This window comes from Hemiscyllium ocellatum, chromosome 3 (genome assembly GCF_020745735.1).
Source record: "Hemiscyllium ocellatum isolate sHemOce1 chromosome 3, sHemOce1.pat.X.cur, whole genome shotgun sequence".
Taxonomy (NCBI): domain Eukaryota; kingdom Metazoa; phylum Chordata; class Chondrichthyes; order Orectolobiformes; family Hemiscylliidae; genus Hemiscyllium; species Hemiscyllium ocellatum.
The window spans coordinates 6,079,771-6,102,263 of record NC_083403.1 but is presented as its reverse complement, the minus strand read 5'-3'; the positions used below and the strand labels follow the sequence as shown (position 1 = coordinate 6,102,263).

The 22,493-nt window shown below is 41.1% G+C and overlaps 1 protein-coding gene across 1 annotated transcript in view; it reads left to right on the top strand.

Moving 5' to 3' along the window:
- Window positions 1–22,493, top strand: part of enah (ENAH actin regulator) — a 397,680-nt gene that overhangs the window by 141,736 nt on the left and 233,451 nt on the right. Inside the window, exon 2 of the mRNA XM_060847991.1 lies at window positions 13,684–13,849. Within this exon, the coding sequence (XP_060703974.1) occupies window positions 13,684–13,849 (166 nt within the window). The remainder of the gene's footprint in view (window positions 1–13,683; window positions 13,850–22,493) is intronic.

Sequence of the window (22,493 nt, the reverse complement as noted above, 5' to 3'; positions counted from 1 at the left end):
CTCAGGGATGTTGCTTAGCAGCAGCTAACTGGGAGACACAGAAAGAAAACTGGTAAATGCTTTAGAGCAAGGTCACTCACACACCCTCTTAGAGAGGCCAAACAACTCAATATTATCAAGTGTGGTAAAAGGCCTGCAATTAAATCTAAATGTTCTGAAATAGTTTGCTGCATTTGGGCATTGGTGGTCTTGCTAGCCTTCCCTTGAGAAGCAGTTTAATATGACTGAGGGACTTCCTAGCCCACTTTCACAGTCGATCATATTAAGGCCATAAGAGATAGAAGTAAAATTAGGCCATTCAGCCCATGAAGTCTGCTCTGCCTTTTGATCATGGTTGATATGTTTCTCAAACCTCTTCTCCAACCTTCTCATAACAGTTGAAGCCCTTACTAATCAAGAACCTATCTCTATCATAAATACATTCAATGACTTGGCCTCCACAGACTCGGTATCCTGTGGCTGAAGAAATTCCTCATCTCAGTTCTTCACTCAGAGGCAGTGCCCTCAGGTCCTCGTTTCTCCTACCAGTGAAAACATCTTCTCCATGTCCGCTCTATCAAGGTTTCTCAATATTCTGTAAGCTTTAACGAGATCTCCCCCAAGCCTCATCTTCTAAACTCCACTGAGTACAGACGGAAAGTCCTCAACCACTCATCATATCTCCAAGGTCAAGCTTCCAAGCTTCTCTGACCCCCTCCAAGGCCAGCACATCTTTCCATCGATACAAGGCTCAAAACTGCTCACAATATTCCAAATTCAATCTGACCAGAGCCTTACACAGCCTCAGCAGTACATCTCTGCTCATGTATTCTAGCTCTCTTTAAGTGAATGCTAACACTGCACTTTCTTCCTAACTGCCAACTGAACTTATATGTTAACCATAAGAGAATCCTGAACTAAGACTCCTAAGTCCCTTTATGCTTCAGATTTACAAAGCTTTTCCCCATTTATAAAAAACTCTACACCTGTCCTCTTCCTACCTAAGTGCATAATACACTTTCCTACATTGCATTCCATCTGCCATATCTTTACTCACTCTCCCCTAGCATGTCCAAGTCTTTCTGCAGCCTCCATGCTTCCTTAACACTACCTGTCCCTCCACCTATCTATTTGTGTAATCTGCAAATTTAGCAACAATTCTCTGAGTTCCTTTGTTCAGATTGTTAACGTACAACATGAATAGCTTGATTTCAACACTGTCCCCTGCGGAACTCCATCAGACACTGGCTGCCATCTTAAAAAAGACTTTTACCCCTACTTTCTGCCTTCTGCAAGTCAGTAAATCTTCTATATTTGTCAGTACCTTGCCCCAAAACCATGGGCTGTCATATCTTAGTAAGCTTCTCACTGTGTGGCCTTCTGGAAATCCAAATGGATCATGGCCACTGGCTATCCTTTAACTTGCTCATTAGCTCATTAAAGAATTCTAACACCTTTGTCAGGCACGACTTCTTCTTGAAGACATCGTGCCCTACTTTACCATGCACTTCCAAGTATTCCACAATCTTGTCGCTAATAATAAATCTAAACTCTTACCAATGAGGTGGTCTGATTAGCAAGTTTTCAGTTGACATGAAGACTGATGGAATAGCAGACAGTGAAGGGGACTGCCAGAGAATACAACAGAATATAGATATATTGGAGAGTCAGCATGGACGAGTTGGATTGAAGGTTCTCTTTCCATGCTGTACATCTCCGTGACTCTAAATGCACAATTTGCAGGCAGTCAATCAGTGTAATATTTCATAAACCTGTTGGACTGTAACCTGGTGTTGTGTAATTTTTAATCCTCTGCAGAATGCCATGCAGCTGACATACTTGACCCACCCCTAGGGAGGCAACACACCTGGTTAGAGCCACATCTGTACCCATAAGCCGATAGCCACGCTCAGACAACAACTCACCAGGACAAATGACACCATGCCCATCATGTGCAACGCTAACGTAATTTATAGGATTCCATGCATAGATTGCATGAAACACTATATAGGGCAAATAGACAGGCAATTAGCAATCTGCATCCACGAACACAAACTAGTTGTTGAACACCACAACCAGCTGTCCCTACACACAGATGACAAGGACCACAAATTCGACTGGGCCAACACAACTATCATAGATCAAGCTAAACAAAGGACAGTCACAGAATTTCTAGAAGAATGGCACTCAGCCACAGATTCCATCAATAAGCACATTGACCTAGACCCAATATACCGGCCACTACATCGAACAACTGCAAGCAGTAGAAAAGGAACCAAATAAATTCCAGAAGACCCAGTACATCATCGTTTCACAGGAGGCTGCAAAGCACTGAAGATGTCACCTGGACAGGGGATGAAACATCTGTAAATCAAATTCCCAGCTCGTTGAGCATTCCTACAACCACAACACGACAACCAGCACCTGAGCTAAAAATCTTTACACAAGCCTTGAACAATTTTGTTCAGATCAAAGGCATTGAATAACCAAGCCTGCAAAGATGGAACATCAATATTAATTTCCAAGAAAATATTAATATTATTTAAGTTCCGATTATCTATTGAATGGTAAGGAGTCATTTCTAATTTAAATACAGATTTAAAATTTTTAATAAAAATACTTGGTTACATCTGTGTCCTGGCAAAGTATACCCTGTTTTACTAGAAGGCCAAACCTCATCTTGATCCAAGAAATGATCTAGCTGTGAAGTTAATTTTCCCTCCTCAGCACATTGCCGTCACCTTCTGGAATGGGCAGTTGGGCTGTTCATCATTTGACTGAAAGGACTGTAACAAAGGTTAAGTTAGTCTTTATTTCACTTTCACTTATTATTTCACTTATGAAGTCACTTTGACTGCAATGCTGCAAGAGAAGCTTCATAACTGTAACAACAGAAAATCTTTTTCTTTTATACAAAGTTGCCAGATAAAGTTTTGATTAGATTAGATTCCCTCGTGTGGAAGCAGGCCCTTCGGCCCAACAAGTCCACACCGACCCTCGAAGAGTAACCCACCCAGATCCATTTCCCTCTGACTAATGCACCTAACACTGTGGGCAATTTAGCATGGCCAATTCACTTGACTTGCTCATCTTTGGACTGTGGGAGGAAACTGGAGCACCCGGAGGAAACCCATGCAGACACTGGGAGAATGTGCAAACTCCACACAGCCAGACGCCTGAGGCTGGAATTGAACCTGGGACTCTGGTAATATTCCAGTCGATGGATGTATGAATTCCCAAGATATGTTTTTCAATTTAACCTCTGACAACTGATCCAAAAAATTAATTTCATGAGCTTGAGTTTTGGGGGCTGTATTTGTTAAAACTTTCACAATTTCTATCCTTGTGGACTTCACACAAGTAACACATTCTGGGCATAATACCCAGACACTGATTCAATTCTAAATTTCCATTCTTTTCCTTTTTTTGTCTGCATAATATTGGGCACCTTTTCTTTATTATTGTGAGTTTTCATGCTTTTGTTTGTGAAAGAATAAAACTTGTTTTCTCTCCATTTATTACATGTATAGTTTGAGAGGGATAAGTTACTGCTTCCTCTAGAATGTCGAGTCCAGGTCAATTTCTGGTAGCTCAAACCTTTCTTTTACATTAGCATTCAACAATGCTTTATTGCAGCCTCAAATCTGTGCCTCATTGAACAAGAACTAAAGAAGAGAATGTTGTTTTTATACATTCTCCCTTTGCAGTAATCAGTTAGAATTTTTTTTAAAGCGCAGAGCTTTCATGATGTGGCTTGTACTCAGTGTCAAAATACAAGGTTCTCAGCAACTGAGAAAAGGTGGAGTGCTTGGGAAGAAAATGGCAAAAGGTGAATTACTTTGTTATTCAAAGGGAATGATGGCAAAACTATATTGGAAATCCAGTCAGTCATTGGATGGCTGATAAATAAGAGGACTTGAAGCTCGAATTCTTAGATTACAGTTTATAAATCTCATCATTCTGGCTGGAACACAGAAAGAAAGGAAGAAATTTAGTGCTGACTGACTTCTTTTTTCATGTCAAAGTAAGTAACAAGAAAAGTTTGAGATTGCACATACCATGGCTTCCATTTAAGACATATCGGGCAGATTTTGAAATCAGTCCATACATTTATATTTTCTTGAGAGTTAGAGATGGGCCTCATTCCTGATGAAGGGATTTTGCCCTAAATGTCGATTTTCCTGCTCCTCGGATGCTGCCTGACCTGCTGTGCTTTTCTAACACCACTCTATATCTTGACTCTGATCTGCAGTCCTCACTTTCGCCTGAGTTAGAGATGGATATCCAGTTTACTGGAAAATCAAGTTCACAAAATTATCTTTCAGTTAATTGCGTTTGTCATTGACAAAAAATTCAGACTTCACAATAATGATATGCATTAACTGTTAATTTCACAATATAATGGAATGATACAGTGCAGAAGGAGTCCATTTGGCCCATCTGAAGAAGTTCACTTCATGCCACTCCCTTATCTTCTTCATGCAGTCCTACAACCTTTTCAGATTATCATCTGATTTCCTTTGAAAGCGTCAAATGGCACTCCACTCTGCACCCCACAGTCAACCAGTAACATTCAACAGTCTGACTACAATGTGTGTCGCCATTGCTACCTTTAGGAGAAAATGAGGACTGCAGATCAGAGTCAAAGTGTGGCGCTGAAAAGCGCAGCAGGTCAGGCAGCATCTGAGGAGTAGGAGAGTCGACGTTTCGAATATAAGCCCTTCATCAGGAATGCTTGATGAAGGGTTTATGTCCAAAAGGGAGACTCTTCTGCTCCTTGGATGCTGCCTGACCTGCTGTGCTTTTCCGGCGCCACACTTTAGATGCCATTGCTATTTTTGTCAATTACCTTATATCTGTGATCTCTGGATCTCAATCTTTTTATCAATGGGAATTTTCTGTCCGTCTGCTCTGTCTAGACATGATTTTGAACAGAGTTATAGGGTCATAGAGATAATAACATGGCAACAGGCCCTTCGACTGAACTCGTCCATGCCGACCAGGTTTCCTAAGCAGAGCTTGTCCTATTTGCCTGCATTTGGCCTATACCCCTCTCAGCCTTTCCTATCCATGTACTTGACCCCATACAGTAGTTTTGTGGGAGCCATACTATAAACCAGAAAATATTAAAGGCTTGCAAGAAGGATATGGCAATAATTGTGGGTGATTTTAACATACACATAGATTGGAAGAATCAAATTGGCAAGGGTAGCCAATGTTTCTTGGAGCAGTATGTTATGGAACCAACCAGAGAGCAAGCTACTCTGGATTTGATGTCATGCAATGACAGAGGTGGCACGGTGGCACAGTGGTTAGCACTGTTGCCTCACAGCGCCAGCGACCTGGGTTCATTTCCCGCCTCAGGCAACTGTCTGTGTGGAGTTTGCACGTTTTCCCAGTGTCTGCGTGGATTTCCTCCGGGTGGTCCGGTTTCTCCCCACAGTCCAAAAATGCGCAGGTTAGGTGAATTGGCCATGCTAAATTGCCCGTAGTGTTAGGTGGGGGGTAAATGTGGGGGTATGGGTGGGTTGCGCTTCGGCGGGTCGGTGTGGACTTGTTGGGCCGAAGGGCCTGTTTCCACACTGTAAGTCTAATCTAATCTAAAAATGGAATTCCCACACTGGTGTTCTGGAATTAAACAAAGGAAATTACATCGGCATGAGGACAGATTTGGCCTGCAGACATTGGGCAGGAAGGCTAAATGGTAAGACAGCGGATGAGCAGTGGCAGTTCTTTAAGGAGCTACTCAATTCTTCCCAACTAACATATATCCCAGTGAGGAAGAAAGGTGGTAAGAGGAGAGATCAAGGACAATGTAAAGTCAAACACTAAGATATACCATAATGCAAAGGCCAGTGACAGGTTGGAAGATGGGAAACTTTCAAACATAAACAAAGTGATACTAAAATATTAATAAAAAGAGCTAAGGTAAATTATGAAAGAAAATTAGTACAAAATATCAAAAAAGATAACAAAAGCTTCTATAGGTGTATAAAAGGGAAGAGAGTTGCTGAAGTGAATGTTGGTCCCTTAGGAGATGAAACCTGGAGAGTTAATACTGGGAAACACTGAAATAGCACACATGCTAAGCCAATACTTTGCCTCGGTTTTCACAATGGAGGACAATAGTACCTTCCTATTGGAATGAGCAAGTTAGAGGCAACAGAAAGAATAGACTTTAGAACAATCAACATTGATAGGGAAAAGGTGCTCAGCAAATTATTAGGATTGAGGACAGACAAGTCCCCTGGGTCTGATGGCCTACATCCTAGGGTATTAAAGAAAGTGGAGATAGTGGATCCATTAGTTACAATATTCCAAAATTCTCTGGACATGGGAAAAGTTCCAATTGATTAGTATTTTTCCAATGTAATACTCTTATTCAAAAAGGGAGGGAGGCAGCATGTGGGAAATTATAGACCATTAGTTTAACATCTGTTCTTGGGAAATTGTTAGAATCAAATATCAAGGAAGCAATATCACGACATTTGAAAGTCAAAACGCTATCCATCAGAGTCAGTGTGGTCTTTGAAGTGGAAATCATGTTTGACTAATTTGCTTGCATTCTTCGAAGATACAACAAGCAAAGTGAATAATGGCCCCAACTACTTACAATCTACATTAACAACTTAGGTACAGGAATAGAAGATTTTATAGCTACATTTGCAGACGATACAAAAATAGACCAGACGGTAAATTGCAATGGAAATAACAACATTACAAATGAACATAGATAGGTTAGAAGAGGGCCAAAATGTGGCAGATGAAGTTTAATGTGGATAAGTGTACAGTCATGCATTTTGGTTGGAGAAATGGATTGGCAACTTATTAACTAAATGAGGAGTTAGTTCGGTGTACTGCAATACAGAGGGATCTAGGTGTCCTCGTTCCTGAGTCATAGGAAACTGATGTGCAGGTACAGCAAATAATAAAGAAAGCGAATGGAAAGTTGTTTTTTATGGCTAAAGGAGTAGAATATAAAGGTAAGGAAGTATTATTGCAACCAAACAAGATTTGACGAGACCACACCTGGAGTATTGTGTACAGTTTTTGTTCCCTTATTTAAGGAAAGATGTAGTGGCAATGGAGGTAGTTCAGAGGAGCCTCATTAGATTGATTCCAGAGATAAGAGGTTTGTTGTATGAAGTGCAATTCAACAGTTTAGGCCTATACTCTCTGGAATTTAGAAGGATGAGGAGAGATCATATTGAAGTATTGAAGATGATAAAAAGTATGGATAAAATAGATGTGGAACAGATGCTTCCTCTTGTGGGGCATTCTAGGATGAGAGGTCATGGTCTTAGGGTAAGGGGTAGCAAATTTAAAGCAGAGTTGAGGAGAAACTACTTCTCTCAAAGGGAGGGAAAATCTGGAATTTGATAACCCAAAGTATGATGGATGCTGGGACAGTGAGTAAAGTTAAACAGGAGTTAGACATATTTTTAATTGGTAATGCATTGAACGGCTATGGTAGAAGGCAGGAAAATCGGGGTGAGGCGCATATCAGCCATGATTGAATGGCGGAGCAGACTTGATGGGCAGAATGGTTTTATAAATTTATGAACTGTGCTACAAAAGCCCAGATCCTGTCTTTGTTTAAGATTTATCCCAACCAACCTGTTCATAAATATTAATACTTACCTCTGCAATGTGAATCAAGATACCCTGGTTCAGAAGTATGGGCATTCCACTGCTGCACAAGGGCCTAAATGGTTTCTAATTGGCCTGTTAGGAGTACTTTGTACACGTACTTGGAACAGGTGAGACTTGCACTTCAAACTGAGCGGGTGGTTAGGAAGACCAGGAAGGGTCAAACATAGCAGCCTGTCCCTCACGGTACCAAAGTCTGTCTGAAGATGTCAAGAGCATTGATGGACAAGGTGTAGTCACTTTCCAATGACACCCGACAATAAGTTTGTTTAATTTTTAAAAATTTTTTTTAAAAAGCATTAACCATTACCAGTAATGACCTCTGCAGCCAATTAGAAATTTACTTGCAAAACCCATTAAAGGCAATGTGAAGTGTGGGAGTTAGGGAGAGTGGGAAGGGGCCAACTCAAAATGGAGTTGGATGGGGAAAAAAAGCATTATCTTCCCGTTGGTGCCCACCTCTCTAAAGACATCAAGAGCGCTTGCTCCCTCTCCTGTGAAATCCAGGAATTATGTTTGTTTAAAAACTGAGAAATCAACTGATGGCAACTGTGCACAATCAATGGCATGATCAGAATGAGGGAACATCAAAGCTGGTTTGACTTAAATGTGACCACGTGCCTTTAAGAGGAATTTGTCTATCCTGGTTCTCTTGAAAGTGGAGGGTGGGAATGTTGTAAACTTGGTGCCAAGGTATCTACTCCGTGGAAAGCTGAGTGAATAGCTTTGGGTTATTTTTAAAGAAGACAAAAGAAGCATGAATGGGTGGAGTCAGGCTCACATTGAGCCAGTATTTTAGTTCTTGTTTTCAATTGCTGAAGTTGGGGTTTCTGGAGTTTAAGCTGCCAGATATAGCCCTCTCTTTCTGCTTTTGGAAAGCTTGTGTTCTCTCTCTGCTGCTAGATTCATGACTTTGGTTTTTCCTTTCCTCTGGACTGGAGGAGATACTGTTTTGCTGAATTTGTCTTTGCTCCTATATTGGAACAATTGATGAGTAGTATTAAATAATATATTATTTTGTTGAACATTTTGTTAGTGTCAAAGTTGTACCAATTTTTTTTCATTGTGAGTTTTAACTGGGTGAAAGAATAAAGTATGTTTTGCATAAAGCCAAGTAGTTTGATCAATCGAATCACATTGAGAATGTAGCACCTTATGTTTGCCTTTAAATAAGATAAAAGTCAGGGTCTAGGCTATCACCTTGATATGATTGAAGGGTTTGGACTGATCATAACATAAGAAACTCTTAGTTAAAAACCACACAACACCAGACACAGAATTAAGACTTAACAAGCAATCAAGGTATTTTTCAGTGTATAATTTCAGATACATCACACTGTAAACTTCTACTATAAATTCTGTGTCTTATAGTTGTGTACTCCACAACCACCTGATGAAGGAGTGGTGCTCCGAAAGCTAGTGCGTCCAATTAAACCTGTTGGATGATAACCTGGTGTTGTGTGATTTTTAATTTTGTACATCCCAGTCCAACACTGGCATTTCCAAATCTTAAGAAGTTTTGTTTCAGTTTGAATGTATTACATTTGATATGTGAGTTGTTATTGTGATCTTAATTTATATGTGGAATCTTTGTACACTTCAGTGTGGCATGAATAGTTAAAAGAATCATTATGTCGTATGTTAGTAAATGAAAAATCCTTTTAATCGTTTTGCGTGAATTGCAGTGACTGTTGAATAGTGCACCTGTCTTGAATAGGAATGAGGAAAGTGTGTCCAGCAGGCTAAGATAAAAGGTAGGGAGGAGGGACTTGGGGGAGGGGCGATGGAGATGTGAAAGGTGGAAGGAGGTCAAGGTGAGGGTGATAGGCCAGAGTGGGGTGGGGGCGGAGAGGTCAGGAAGAAGATTGCAGGTTAGGAAGGCAGTGCTGAGTTCGAGGGATTCGACTGAGACAAGGTGGGGGGAGAGGAAATGAAACTGGAGAAATCTGAGTTCATCCCTTGTGGTTGGAGGGTTCCCAGGCGGAAGATGAGGCGCTCTTCCTCCAACCGTCGTGTTGTTATGGTCTGGCGATGGGGGAGTCCAAGGACCTGCATGTCCTTGGTGGAGTGGGAGGGGGAGTTAAAGTGTTGAGCCACGGGGTAGTTGGGTTGGTTGGTCTGGGTGTCCCAGAGGTGTTCTCTGAAACATTCTGCAAGTAGACAGGCCGCCTATTTGGGTTGGGGAGACAGGCCGCCTACTCCCCCCCCACTCCACCAAGGACATGCAGGTCCTTGGAGTCCTCCATCGCCAGACCATAACAACACGACGGTTGGAGGAAGAGCGCCTCATCTTCTGCCTGGGAACCCTCCAATCACAAAGGATGAACTCAGATTTCTCCAGTTTCCTCATTTCCCTTCCCCCCACCTTGTCTCAGTCGAATGCCTCGAACTGAGCACCGCCTTCCTAACCTGCAATCTTCTTCCTGACCTCTCCGCCCCCACCCCACTCCGGCCTAACACCCTCACCTTGACCTCCTTCCACCTATCACATCACCATCGCCCCTCCCCCAAGTCCCTCCTCCCTACCTTTTATCTTAGCCTGCTGGACACACTTTCCTCATTCCTGATGAAGGGCTTATGCCCGAAACGTCGAATTTCCTGTTCCTTGGATGCTGCCTGACCTGCTGCGCTTTTCCAGCAACACATTTTCAGCTCTGATACTCCAGCATCTGCAGACCTCACTTTCTCCACCTGTCTTGAATAAGTGAGCAATTAACATGGACCAAATACAATGCGCTCATCTTGGAGGCAGACATCTCTGGTGATGTTGGCACTGGAGATTAAGAATTGGATTTAATTTTGACTTTTTGCTTGGAATGTGATAAGGTTCATGTTTTACTCTGTTTTAAACTTCTATCATTTCTGGTGTGAACGGGTGTACGTAGAATGTTGTTTCGATATTTTGAATGATCTGGGTGAAAGCAAATGCAGGAAAAATGTCTTCAGAGTTTAGTATATGGAATATAACAGATACCCACAGCTCCAGGTTAGTTCTTCGATAACGCAATTGTTGCCTTCTTGTGCAACACTGCATTACAGAAAAATCACGTTTTAGAAACAATGCTTGGAAAGTGTTGATGCTGTAATTGCATTACAGCCAACACACGTTTTAAAAGTTGGCATTGTAGAAACAGCATCCCCAATTCACCAATCGTTTTACAGCGAATTGGCCTTGACAAAACATGAGTTGTAACCTGTATTTAAAGCCTGTTTGATATTGGGAAACAAGGTCTTAAGAAATATGAAAAGAGTGTGGGAGATTGGGATTGAAGAATCAGACTATCACGGCCTGCAAAATGACAGAAAATATAAAGAAAATTGAAAGAATTGGGCCATACAGTGCACTGAACCTGTTCTCCTATTCAATAAGGTCATGGCCGAATTCCTGTAAGGTTGCAGAAGATTTTAAATTCTATCCCTTTAATCATGTTGTTCACATTGTGTCTAAAAATGTGCATCAGATTGCACTGAGTATCCAAAGTTTTTCTAGACTATAGAATTTAGGGTAGAGAATTCTTAAAATTAACAATCCTTTGAGTTAAGGATCCTTTCTTCCCTTTTGAATCTTAATATTCCAAACTACGATGGACCAAATAAGCTGTGTTGATGTGTTTTGCTAGAAAACAGATCAGTTGAAAACTTTGATCAGATCAAATTTATGCAATCTTTGTTGAATATTAATCATGTATTTGTTTGAATTGCTGAGTAATAAGGGGATTTGGGAAATTACTGAAGATGTGTGAGAAATGAATAGTACTATAAGCTTTCAAAAAATACTAAGTTGTTCAGAGTGAAACATTTGCTAATCTTAGGCACCACCACAATTTGCCCCAGTTGGGCTCTGAGTATGGGCTGGAAAAAATCCATAATGTGCCCCACTCTTGATTAGCCTTTTTCCTTGAGGTATTTGCATAGGGATCGAAGTTGCTTAATCACATCTGGTTGTGTCCACTATTCTTGAAAGTTGGCAAGAAAAATGTGATGCTTTATCAGTTTTTTTGAGTTAAAATTGGATTAATTGTTTTGAGTCACTGAGAAGCATGGAACCATTACATTGGAAGGTGTAATTGAAGTCCCTTTTCCCTGAAAGTTTCCTTGGCAGTCTTTACTCCACCCTCTAAAATCTTCACAATGTTCTTAAAATATTGTATCTGGATTTACACAAAATATTTCAGTTGAGAGAAAACCACTATTTTATACAACCTAATCATAACTTTCTTTATTGATACTCCTTTTTATACAGTCATGGATCCATTTTCTCAGCCTCTTTAGCAATATGTACACCTCTATCTCCCCATTTAAAATTGTAACTTGTAAAAAAATTTTATGTCCCTAAAATGTCTCATTTACATTCAGTTTCCTTGCAACATTTCACAAACCTATCCATGTCCTCTTGCAGTCCATCTTTATCCCCTGCAATGGTACTCATACTTGCATGTTTCTGCCATAACATGTTTTGCAATTGTTAATTTGCACTTCTACATTTAAATCAACAATATGGATGAAGAAGAGCAGTGATCCAAAAATAGCCATCGCTACATTCTGTTGCTTGTTACTCAGCCAATTTCATGCTGCCTTTGTACTTTAATTTCATATTTTAGTATACATATCTGTGTCAAAAGTTAGATTGAGTTATTGCCATTTTAGCCTTTGCATAGCTAAATAATTTCATTTGTGAACAAAATCTTGATTTTTCCTGATTATTCCTCCTTGAAACTTGTTGAACTGTTTTGTTTTACTGCTTGCGCTGATCCACATTGTTATTGTTTGAAATATAAAGAAATACTGCTGCCAATTTCTTTCCCATGGCAATGTCCCATGAACAGTAAGGAATTAAGTGATTGAATGACCAGTTTTAGTTATTGATTGAGACACCGTGTTTGCCAGAACACTGTACCCTTGAAAAAATTGATGTTGGTTGAGTAAAAAAGGGTTCATTTGAGCATTTGCCATTCTTTTTGTCCTTAATTTATAAATATGATCTTGCACTTAAATTATAAATACTTTAGTTAAAGCATTCAGATATGCTATGTCATGTCTGGAGCAGGTGGAACTTGAAGTCACACCTTCTGGCCTTGAATTAGGGACATTATCACTATGCCACAAGAGTCCTTACATTTAAATCAACCATGTAGGAAAAAGGTTTAGTATTATCCAGTTGTGCAACACAATCATGTTTAGATTTAGTTAAATTTGTATTCAAAACACTACGTATTTTACTCACTTAGTTTGTGAAATAATTTTCTTCGTTCTCCATGGCACTTTCCCCTTGTTTTCCTTGTTGAATACAAATTGTCTATCTCATAGACTTTATCGTAATGGAAAGATGTTATAAATCTCTCCCCACTCTTTGACTTCCTGCTCTCTGTCCCTGCCTCTCAGTCTCTCTGCTTCTCCCTCCTTTTCACCTTACTCCTATTTTCTGTGTCTCTCCTTAGCACTTTTCTGCCATTCTCTCCCTCAAGCTCAATCTGACTTTTGTCACTTGCCTGGCCGATCCATATCTTGTTCACCCTCCCTTATCCACTTTCTCCTTTGTGTTTTTTCTATGTTTCTATTTTCTTTCTCTCCTGTTTCCCTTCCTCTGCTTCTGTGCATCTGTTTTGCTTGCTGTTTTCCTGCTGCATCTCACCTATTCATGTGCATAATCAATCAAGATAATTTAATTCATAGATCAGTTTACTTTTCAACACTACAAGCAGTTTGCTTATTATGATATGTATGATTCTTAAGTGAAGATATCTTGTTTCAGTAACTTTTGGAATACTCTGCAGATGCAGACAATTAAATCACACAAAGGTATCCCTAGTATATGTTCAAAAAGATGTTCTTGAAATGTTTTACTGGTGCTGTCAAAATTTAATTTATAATTATATGTAATTAGACTGCTTTTAACCATCCTGAACAAACAAACGAACAAATACTCAAATTAAGCAGTTCAAGCAGTGGCATTGAAAAAAGAAAGTTTTCAGATGTGATGACCAATGAAACAGTTTCTGAATTGTTTGATAAATTACCAACAAGAATTAATCCTTTCTTTTTCTGTCTCTGCAGTGAACAAAGTATATGCCAGGCACGGGCTGCTGTTATGGTGTATGATGATGGCAATAAGAAGTGGGTACCAGCTGGTGGAGCAACTGGATTCAGTAGAGTACATATTTACCACCACACAGGCAACAACACGTTCCGAGTAGTGGGGAGAAAAATTCAGGACCATCAGGTAGAACCTTAATTTTATGCTGTGGACATCTACTTTCAGCATTTTCATGATTTTCCTGAGTTTTCATGACATTTTCCTTTCAATGTGGTTTCATTTTGCTTGATTTTTGTTGCAACTTGTTTTGTGTGTGGCAATTTTGGTGTATTCCAATGACAAAATAAGCTTCATTTTCCAATTTTTATTTGACGTTCTCTCAGATATATATTTAGAATAGCAAAAAGTTGTGACAATTCCTTATTTTACATATTAAGCAAACAAGTCACATGGCTATTTTCTGTTAATGAATTTCAGCTCTCTATTGATGGCAAGTAAGTCTGGCATTTATTGCCAGCCCTACTTCAGTTTAGAAAGTTGGTGGTGGGCTGCTAACTTGAGCCTGTGTTCTCCATGTGGTATAGCTAGTTCTGTAGTTTCATTCCATAGACAGTTCCAGAGTTTTGACGGTGTGACCTTGAAGGAACTGTGATATATGTTCATGTTGAGATGGTGGTTCTCCCATGTACGTACCTACTAACTTTGTCTTCCTAGGTGGCCAAAGCCATGAATTGAAAGATATTGCTGAACAAATTACTGTGAATTATTTCAGAATATCCTGTAATTGGTGCACATAGCAGCCATGATAGGCTGGTGGTGGATGGAGTGGATGTTAAAGTCAGTGGATAGGGTGTTGAACAAGAAGACTGACTTGCTGTATGCAGCTCTTGTAGCTATACCCATTCAGTAAGCAGAGTACTCCAATGCATATTTGACTGTGCCCTGGAAGTGATAGAATTTAAGAATTGATTAACTGGGATTTTCATAATGGAAAGGATTTAGAGGGAACAAACTTCTTAAGATTTATTTAGAAAGCTTTTTTATAACAACACATAGAGATTCAACAAGGGGTGGTTTAGTGCTGGACCTCATTCTGTGAATGAAGCCAGACAGGTCTTTCAAATGGCAGTGGCAGACCATTTTAGTGACCACAGTTCTGTGCTTTTGAAATTTATATGGAAAGGAAAAAGGTGGGGTCTGCGGTAAAGTGTTTTGAATTGAGGAAGGTAGATTTTATTAAAATAGTCAGGATCAAGCCAAAGTAGACTGCAAACAGCTACTTCTGGGTAAATTTATATTAGAACAGTAGAGATGGAGAACCTTCAAAATGGAGCTGACATATGCCCCCTATGCGTATAGGCCCAACATGTTCTGTTCAGGATGAAATGTCAGAACAACAAGCCTGTAGAACCCTGAATGTCTATGAATATCCAGGGTTGTATAAGAAGGAAAAGAGAAGCTTTCACAAAGGAAGGTGTACAAAGGAAGCAAATCAGTGGAGGAGAAAGTGAGGACTGCAGATGCTAGAGATCAGAGTCAAAAAGTGCGGTGCTGGAAAAGCACAGCAAGTGAGGCAGCATCCGAGGAGCAGGAGAGTTGACATTTCAGGCATAAGCCCTTCATCAGGAATACTGTCGGGGGTATTTGGCAAGGAGGCTGAGAGACAAATGGGGGGTGGGTGGTGGTGGAGCTAGGGGGCAGAAGGTAGCATGAAAGATGATAGGTAGATGAAGATGGGGTGATGGTGATAGGTTGTAGCGGAAGGTGGAGTAGATAGGTGGGAAGAAAGATAGATAGGTAGGACATTTCAAGAAGATGGTGCCGAGTTGGGAGGGGTGGATGTGGGATGAGGTGGTGAGGGAGTTGAAGAAACTGGTGAAGTTGACACTGATGCCGCATGGTTGGAGGATCCCAAGGCAGATGAGGCATTCTTCCTCCAGGCATCAGTGGCTTGGATTTGGTGGTGGAGGAGGCCCAGGACTTGCATGTCCTCAGTGGAGTGGGAGGGGGAGTTGAAGTGGTCGGCAGTGAGGTTGTTTAGTGTGTGAGTCGCAAAGATGTTCCCTGAAATATTCCGCAGGTTGGCATCCTGTCTCCCCAATGTAGAGGAGACCATATCGAGAGCAACGGATGCAGCAGATTAGATGTTTGGATGTGCAAGAAAGTCTCTGCTGAATGTGGAAGAACCCTTCGGGGCCTTGGATGGAGGTGAGGGGTGTAGGTATGGGTATAGGTTTTACACCTCTTGAGGTGGCAAGTGAAAGTGCTTGGAGTGGACGGTGGGTTGGTGGGGTGGCGTGGACATTAGGTAGTCGTGGAGGCAAAGTGGGGAGGAAAATATATCTCTGGTGGTGTGGTCTGACTGTAGGTTGCAGAAATGACAGTGGATGATGCGTTGTATCTGGAGGTTCGAGATGTGGAAGGTGAGGATTGGGGCAGTTCTATCCTTGCAGCACCGCCCTCTTGAACTATCCTACCTGTCCATCTTCCTTCCCATCTCTCCGCTCCACCCTCTGCACCAACCTATCACCATCTGTCTCTCTCTCTTTATCTAATGGCCGAATCTCTCTTGCTCCACACTTGCTATGCTTTTCCAGCGCCACACAAATCAATGGAGGCCGTAGTCGTGCATAGATAATGCAGGGGAATACTTAAGAAATCAATTATATCAAGGGGAAGAGAATAGCCAGGGAAAGAGACCATGTGGTAAATCTATGCATGGAGTCGAAAGATATTGGTAGAATGTTCAATAAGTATTTCATAATTGTCTTCACTCGGGAGGAGGAGGAGGAAGTAGGTACACAATTAGGATAGATAGATTGTGAGATTTTGAACAAGTTGATATAGGGAGTGAGGAGGTTTTGGCGGGTTTAAAAGTAGACACTTCCCCAGGGCGGATGATTTATGTCTTGGTTGCTGTTGGAGACGAGGGAAGAAATCGCAGGGACCCTGATCCAAATTTTTAATTCCTCTCTGACTGCATGGGAGGTGCCAGAGGACTGGAGGACAGCTAATGTGGTTCCACTTTACATAAAGGGTAGTAAAGGTAAACCAGGGAATTACAGGCTAGTAGGCCTCATACTAGTGGTAGGGAAACAATTAGAGAAAATTCTGAAGGAGATATTTAGTTTCCACTTGGAGAAGCGAGGTTTGCTCATGGATAGTCACCATGGCTTTGCCAGAGGGAGGTCAAATCTTAAGAAATCTGGTTGGATTTGTCAAAGAGGTGACCAATTCTGTAGGTGAGGATGTGCATTTGAGTTAGCACAATGTTGTCTGAGATGCAGCAGTTTAGCTTTGAAGAGAGGCTGGATAAGTTCAGGAGCAAAAAAGGTTGAAGAGGTACATGATAGAGGTGTACAAGATTGTGAGGGGCGTGGACAGGGTGAACAGAAAAACAGCTGTACCACTTTGTCCAAGGGTCAATAATATGGCATAATTTTAAGGTGAAGAACAGGAGGTTTAGAAAAGATTTGCAAAAAGGCCTTTTTATCCAGAGGATGGTGGGGTTCTGGAATACACTGCCTGGGAGGGTATTTGAAGCAGTAAACCTCATAACCTTTAAAAAGTGCTTTGATGATCACTTGAAATATCACAATATTCAAGGGTGTGGGCCTCATGCTGGTAAATGGGAATATAGATTTAGTGTAGCTTTGGTGGTCCAGACCTGATAGGCTGAAGGGCCTCTTGGTGTTCAAATCTAGTCAATTGTATATACAGCAAATGTTTTAACTGGCAATCTTGATAAACTGGAAGAAATTATGTATCTCAAATATATCTATCATAATGTCCAAGTATTTATGCTGTAAGTAAAGTATAACAGTGATGTATATACCCCCTGCATTATGTTTCTGTTATTCACTGTGTTTTTACATTGATTTTAGGAAATGTGTTGATGTTTTTACATGGATCTTTTGAGGGAAGTTTATGTTTTGAAACTTGTTTTGGTCAGAATTTGGTGCAATTATGCATTCCTCTTGATTATCTGGGATATTTCATCAACTGGCACACTACTGGTTCCACAGGTGCTGGTTAATAAAAAGTTCACTGTATCAAGAAAACAATCTTGAGTCAATGCTGAGTGGGTCACCCCACTGTAAAGACTTGCTCAGTCCTGATAACAATTGTTCGCCACTTCACCTTGCACTTATGTACCTTGCACTGTTCCGTTTATTGCATGGACATTAAATTTGCTGGCAAATGGTAGTTTCCAGACTTTTCATATGGTGCTTCATCAAATCCTTTTCAAAGCATGTAGGCATTACCAGCCATTTATATTGCCCCCATTCACCATCTGTTGAAAAAAGTTCAAATCAGAAGCTCAGTTATTAAACATTGCCACCCAGGTAAATAGTGCTGTGAGGAAGGCATATGGTGTACTGGGCTTTATTGGCAGAGGAATTGAGTTCCGGAGTCCTGAGGTCATGTTGCAGTTGTATAAGACTCTGGTGAGGCCTCATCTGGAGTATTGTGTGCAGTTTTGGTCGCCATACTATAGGAAGGATGTGGAAGCTTTAGAACGAGTGCCGAGGAGGTTTACCAGGATGTTGCCTGGAATGGTAGGAAAATCTTATGAGGAAAGGCTGAGGCACTTGGGGCTGTTCTCATTGGAGAAGAGAAGGTTTAGGGGAGATCTGATAGAAGTGTATAAGATGATTAGGGGTTTAGATAGGGTAGATACTAAGAACCTTTTACCGCTAATGGAGTCAGGTGTTACTAGGGGACATAGCTTTAAATTAAGGGGTGGTAGGTATAGGACATATGTTAGGGGTAGATTCTTCACACAGCGGGTTGTGAGTTCATGGAATGCCCTGCCCGTATCAGTGGTGAACTCTCCTTCTTTATGTTCATTTAAGCGGGCATTGGATAGGCATTTGGAAGTTATTGGGCTAGTATAGGTTAGGTAGGACTCGGTCGGCGCAACATCGAGGGCCGAAGGGCCTGTACTGCGCTGTATCCTTCTATGTTCTATGTTCTATGTTCTATGACCTGCCTTTAGCAAATTGGTACCACTTTCTCTTTATTCATATTTGTTCCAAGCATCTGTTAATCTTTTTCCAGGATTACAGTTTCTAAAGGTTTTGCACCACTGACTGAATAACCTGCTGGTTTTATCTATTTTTGAACATTTCTGAAGTTTGTCAATTATCTAAACCTTTCAGCACACTACAGTATCTCAGGAGAAATGGAAGATTATGGCCAGTTTTCCCTCAGTATCTCTTAGATGCATTCATTCTGGCCCTGCTGTCTCATCACGTTTTAAATTTAGCCTGTCTTTCTCATTTCTCCTATTTATCAGTTTACAAACTGTCCAGATGTAAAAAGGAACCATGTAAACCATTCACTGAAAACAAGCAAGCATAATAATAAAGCAAAGTAATTGCAGATGCTGGAAATCTGAAACACAAACAGAAACTGGTGAAACTCAACAGGTCTGGAAGCATCTTTATGTAGAGAAGCAGAGTTGATGTTTCGAGTTAAGTGACACTTCATCAGAATTGGGAAGCCAAATGGTTACATTATCCTTCCTTGAAGGAGAGTTAGAGTATAGGTTTGTAAAATTAAGAGAATATGAATATGAATAAAATAGGTAGTTGACGTCTTTTCCCCGTGGTAGAAATGTCAATTGTTATGGCACATTGGTTTAAGGTAAAAGGGGGAAAATTTAAGGAGATGTGAGAGGCAAGATTTTTTACACAGAGGGTGTTCAGTGTGTGGAATGTGCTGCCAGAGGACGTGATAGAAGCAGATACAATAACAATGTTAAAGAGATACATGAACAGACAGAGAATAGAGGGATGCAGACTGAGTAGAGGCAAAAGATTTTATTTTAGGAAAGTGTCATGTGTCAGTGCAGGCTTGGTGGACTGAAGGACTTGTCACTGTAGTACAGTTCTTGTTGGTTTGGAGCAAGGAAGTCTTATTATAGCTGTAGAAGGGCCTTTGTGAAACCACACCTGGAGTATTGTGCGCAGTTCTTATCCTTTTATGTAATAACTAATATAATTGCCATTGAAGGAGTTTAAAGAAGGTTCACCAGACAGTTTCTGGGATGGCAATTTAGTTATATGAGGAGACTGGATCTATATTTACTGTAGTTTAGAAGAATTAGAGGGGATTTCATTGAAACATATAAAATTCTGATAGAATTGGACAGACTGGATGCAAGGATGATATTTCCTCTTGTCAGGGTGCTCCAGAACAAAGAATCACAGTCCTGGAACAGGGAGAAGGCTACTTCAACTGAGATGTATACCTTTTTCACTTGTGGATCCTCTACCACAGAATGCTGTGGAGGTGATGTCACTGGAGGTATTTAAGAATGAAATAGATTTCTAGAGTCTGAGGTGTCAGTGAGTATGGGGAGAAAACTATAATGTGTTGTTGAGAGAGAAGTTCAGCCATGATCATATTAAATGGTAGAGTGGGCTTGATGGTCGGAATGGTATGCTCCTGCTCCTAATATCCTTGTTTCTGAACACATTTTTCACTTTGACTATTTTTTATTCATGCATGGGATGTGGGTATTACTGGATGGGCCAGTATTTATTACCCATGCCAAGTTACCTTTCAGAAGGTAGAGGTGAGCTGCCACCTTGAACATTTGAGGTCCAGCTGGTGTAGATACACCCACAATGCTGTCAAAATGGGAGTTCCAGGAATTTGATCAACAACTGGCAATGTATTTCCAAGTCAGGATGGTTTGTTGATTGGAGGGAAACCTTCAGGGTTGCAATGGTGAATTTTTGCAGTGCATCCTATAGATGTTATATACTGCTGCTCCTGAGTATTGGTGCTCAGTGAATGTAGTACTTACCAAATGGATTACTTTGTCTTGGATGGTGTCAAGCTTCTTGAATTTTGGAGCTGCAGTCATCCAGGCAAGCGAGTACTCCGACAGATTCTTCTTTAGTAAACACACATGCAGAATTTCATGGGGAACTTCAAAACAGCGTCTACAGGAAAACAGCACATGCTAACGAAATATTGAACCACAGAAGCATCCCAACATCCACAAACAAAGCTGCATCAGAACATCATTTCAACGAGCCAACACATACTGCAGCACAGAGGAACTACGCAGAGCAGAGGAAAATCACCTATACAGTGTATTTAAACAGAAAGGGTACCCAATGAACACAGTCTGCCGATTTCTTAGCAATAAACCCAAACAAGCAGACAAAACACGTCCAGAAATCTTAGCCACTCTCCTTTACATCAAAGACATCTCTGAAATGACTGCAGACTATCAGACCCCTTGGCATCATGGTAGCCCACAAACCCACCAACACACTAAAACAGCAGCTAATGAACTTGAAAGACAACAAGCAAAACTAATGTCATTTGCAAAATACCATGCAAGGACTGTAATAAACGTTACATTGGACAAACAGGCAGAAAAGTAGCCACCAGGATAAATGAAAACCAACTAGCCACAAAAAGACATGACCCTCTCTCATACGGATAAGGACGGACACCACTTCGACTGAGACAACACATTCATCCAAGGACAAGCCAAACAAAGGGCGGCACGGTGGCAAGTGGGCGGCACGGTGGCACAGTGGTTAGCACTGCTGCTTCACAGCGCCTGTAGACCCGGGTTCAATTTCCGACTCAGGCGACTGACTGTGTGGAGTTTGCACGTTCTCCCCGTGTCTGCGTGGGTTTCCTCCGGGTGCTCCGGCTTCCTCCCACAGTCCAAAGATATGCGGGTCAGGTGAATTGGCCAAGCTAAAATTGCCCGTAGTGTTAGGTAAGTGGTATGGGTGGGTTGAGCTTCGGCGGGTCGGTGTGGACTTGTTGGGCCGAAGGGCCTGTTTCCACACTGTAAGTCTAATCTAAAAAAAAAAAAAAAAAGACATGCACAAGAATTCCTAGAAGCATGACATTCCAAACGGAACTCTATCAACAAACACATTGAGTTAGACCCCATCTACCACCCCCTGAGAAAAAGAACAGGAAGTGACTTCACTACAGGAATGACTTCACCACAGGAAATGATATCACCAACCCAAAGAAACCCAATCATATAAGTAGAAAGCGGGAATTAGCAGCAGTGTCTCGCTTGAGGCCCACTGAAGACGTTACCTAGTAGGGTGATGAAACGTCTGGAAATGAACCTTCCAGCTCAGTGAGCAAATCTACATCCAGAACCTCAACCTGAGCTACAAATCTCAAAACTCACTCTGCAGAATACTCATTAAGTGCCTTGACTATGCACTCTGCTTCCATGTGTTGACCTCCAACAACTATAACTATCTTTCTTTGTGATCAATTGGACTCCAACCAGTGTAGAACTTTCTTTTGCTTTCCAGTGACTTCAGTTTTGCTTGGACTTCTTGATGCTATGATTGGTCAAATACTACTTTGAAGTCAAGAGCAGTTAACTACTCCTCCCCTTGTTTTTCTATCAAGGGTCCTTAGCCAGCATCTTCAGACCTCATGACCACTTCCATCAGAAAGAAAAGGGCAGCAGTTACATGGGGATATTTCAACTCTGCGTGACATCCAAATTTTCACACAGCTGTGCATTCGAGAGGGAATATTTGCAGTCACTCTCCCCGCTCCGCTGGAGTTCAGCTGTTTTGACAATGTCTGCACCAAGACTAGAATATGTTTTGGAGCTCAGTGGCGATCAGGGCCCAAATTCTGTATCAGAGAGCAGGTTATTGCTGTCTAGGTGTTGTTTGATATCACAGCATGGCTGACATCTTCCATCTCATTGATGATTGAGAGTAATTACATGTGTGGTAATTGGCCAGTTTTGATTTTTCCTGCATTTTTGCAGACAGGGCATAGTTGGAAAATCTTTTATACAGCTGCTTTGAGG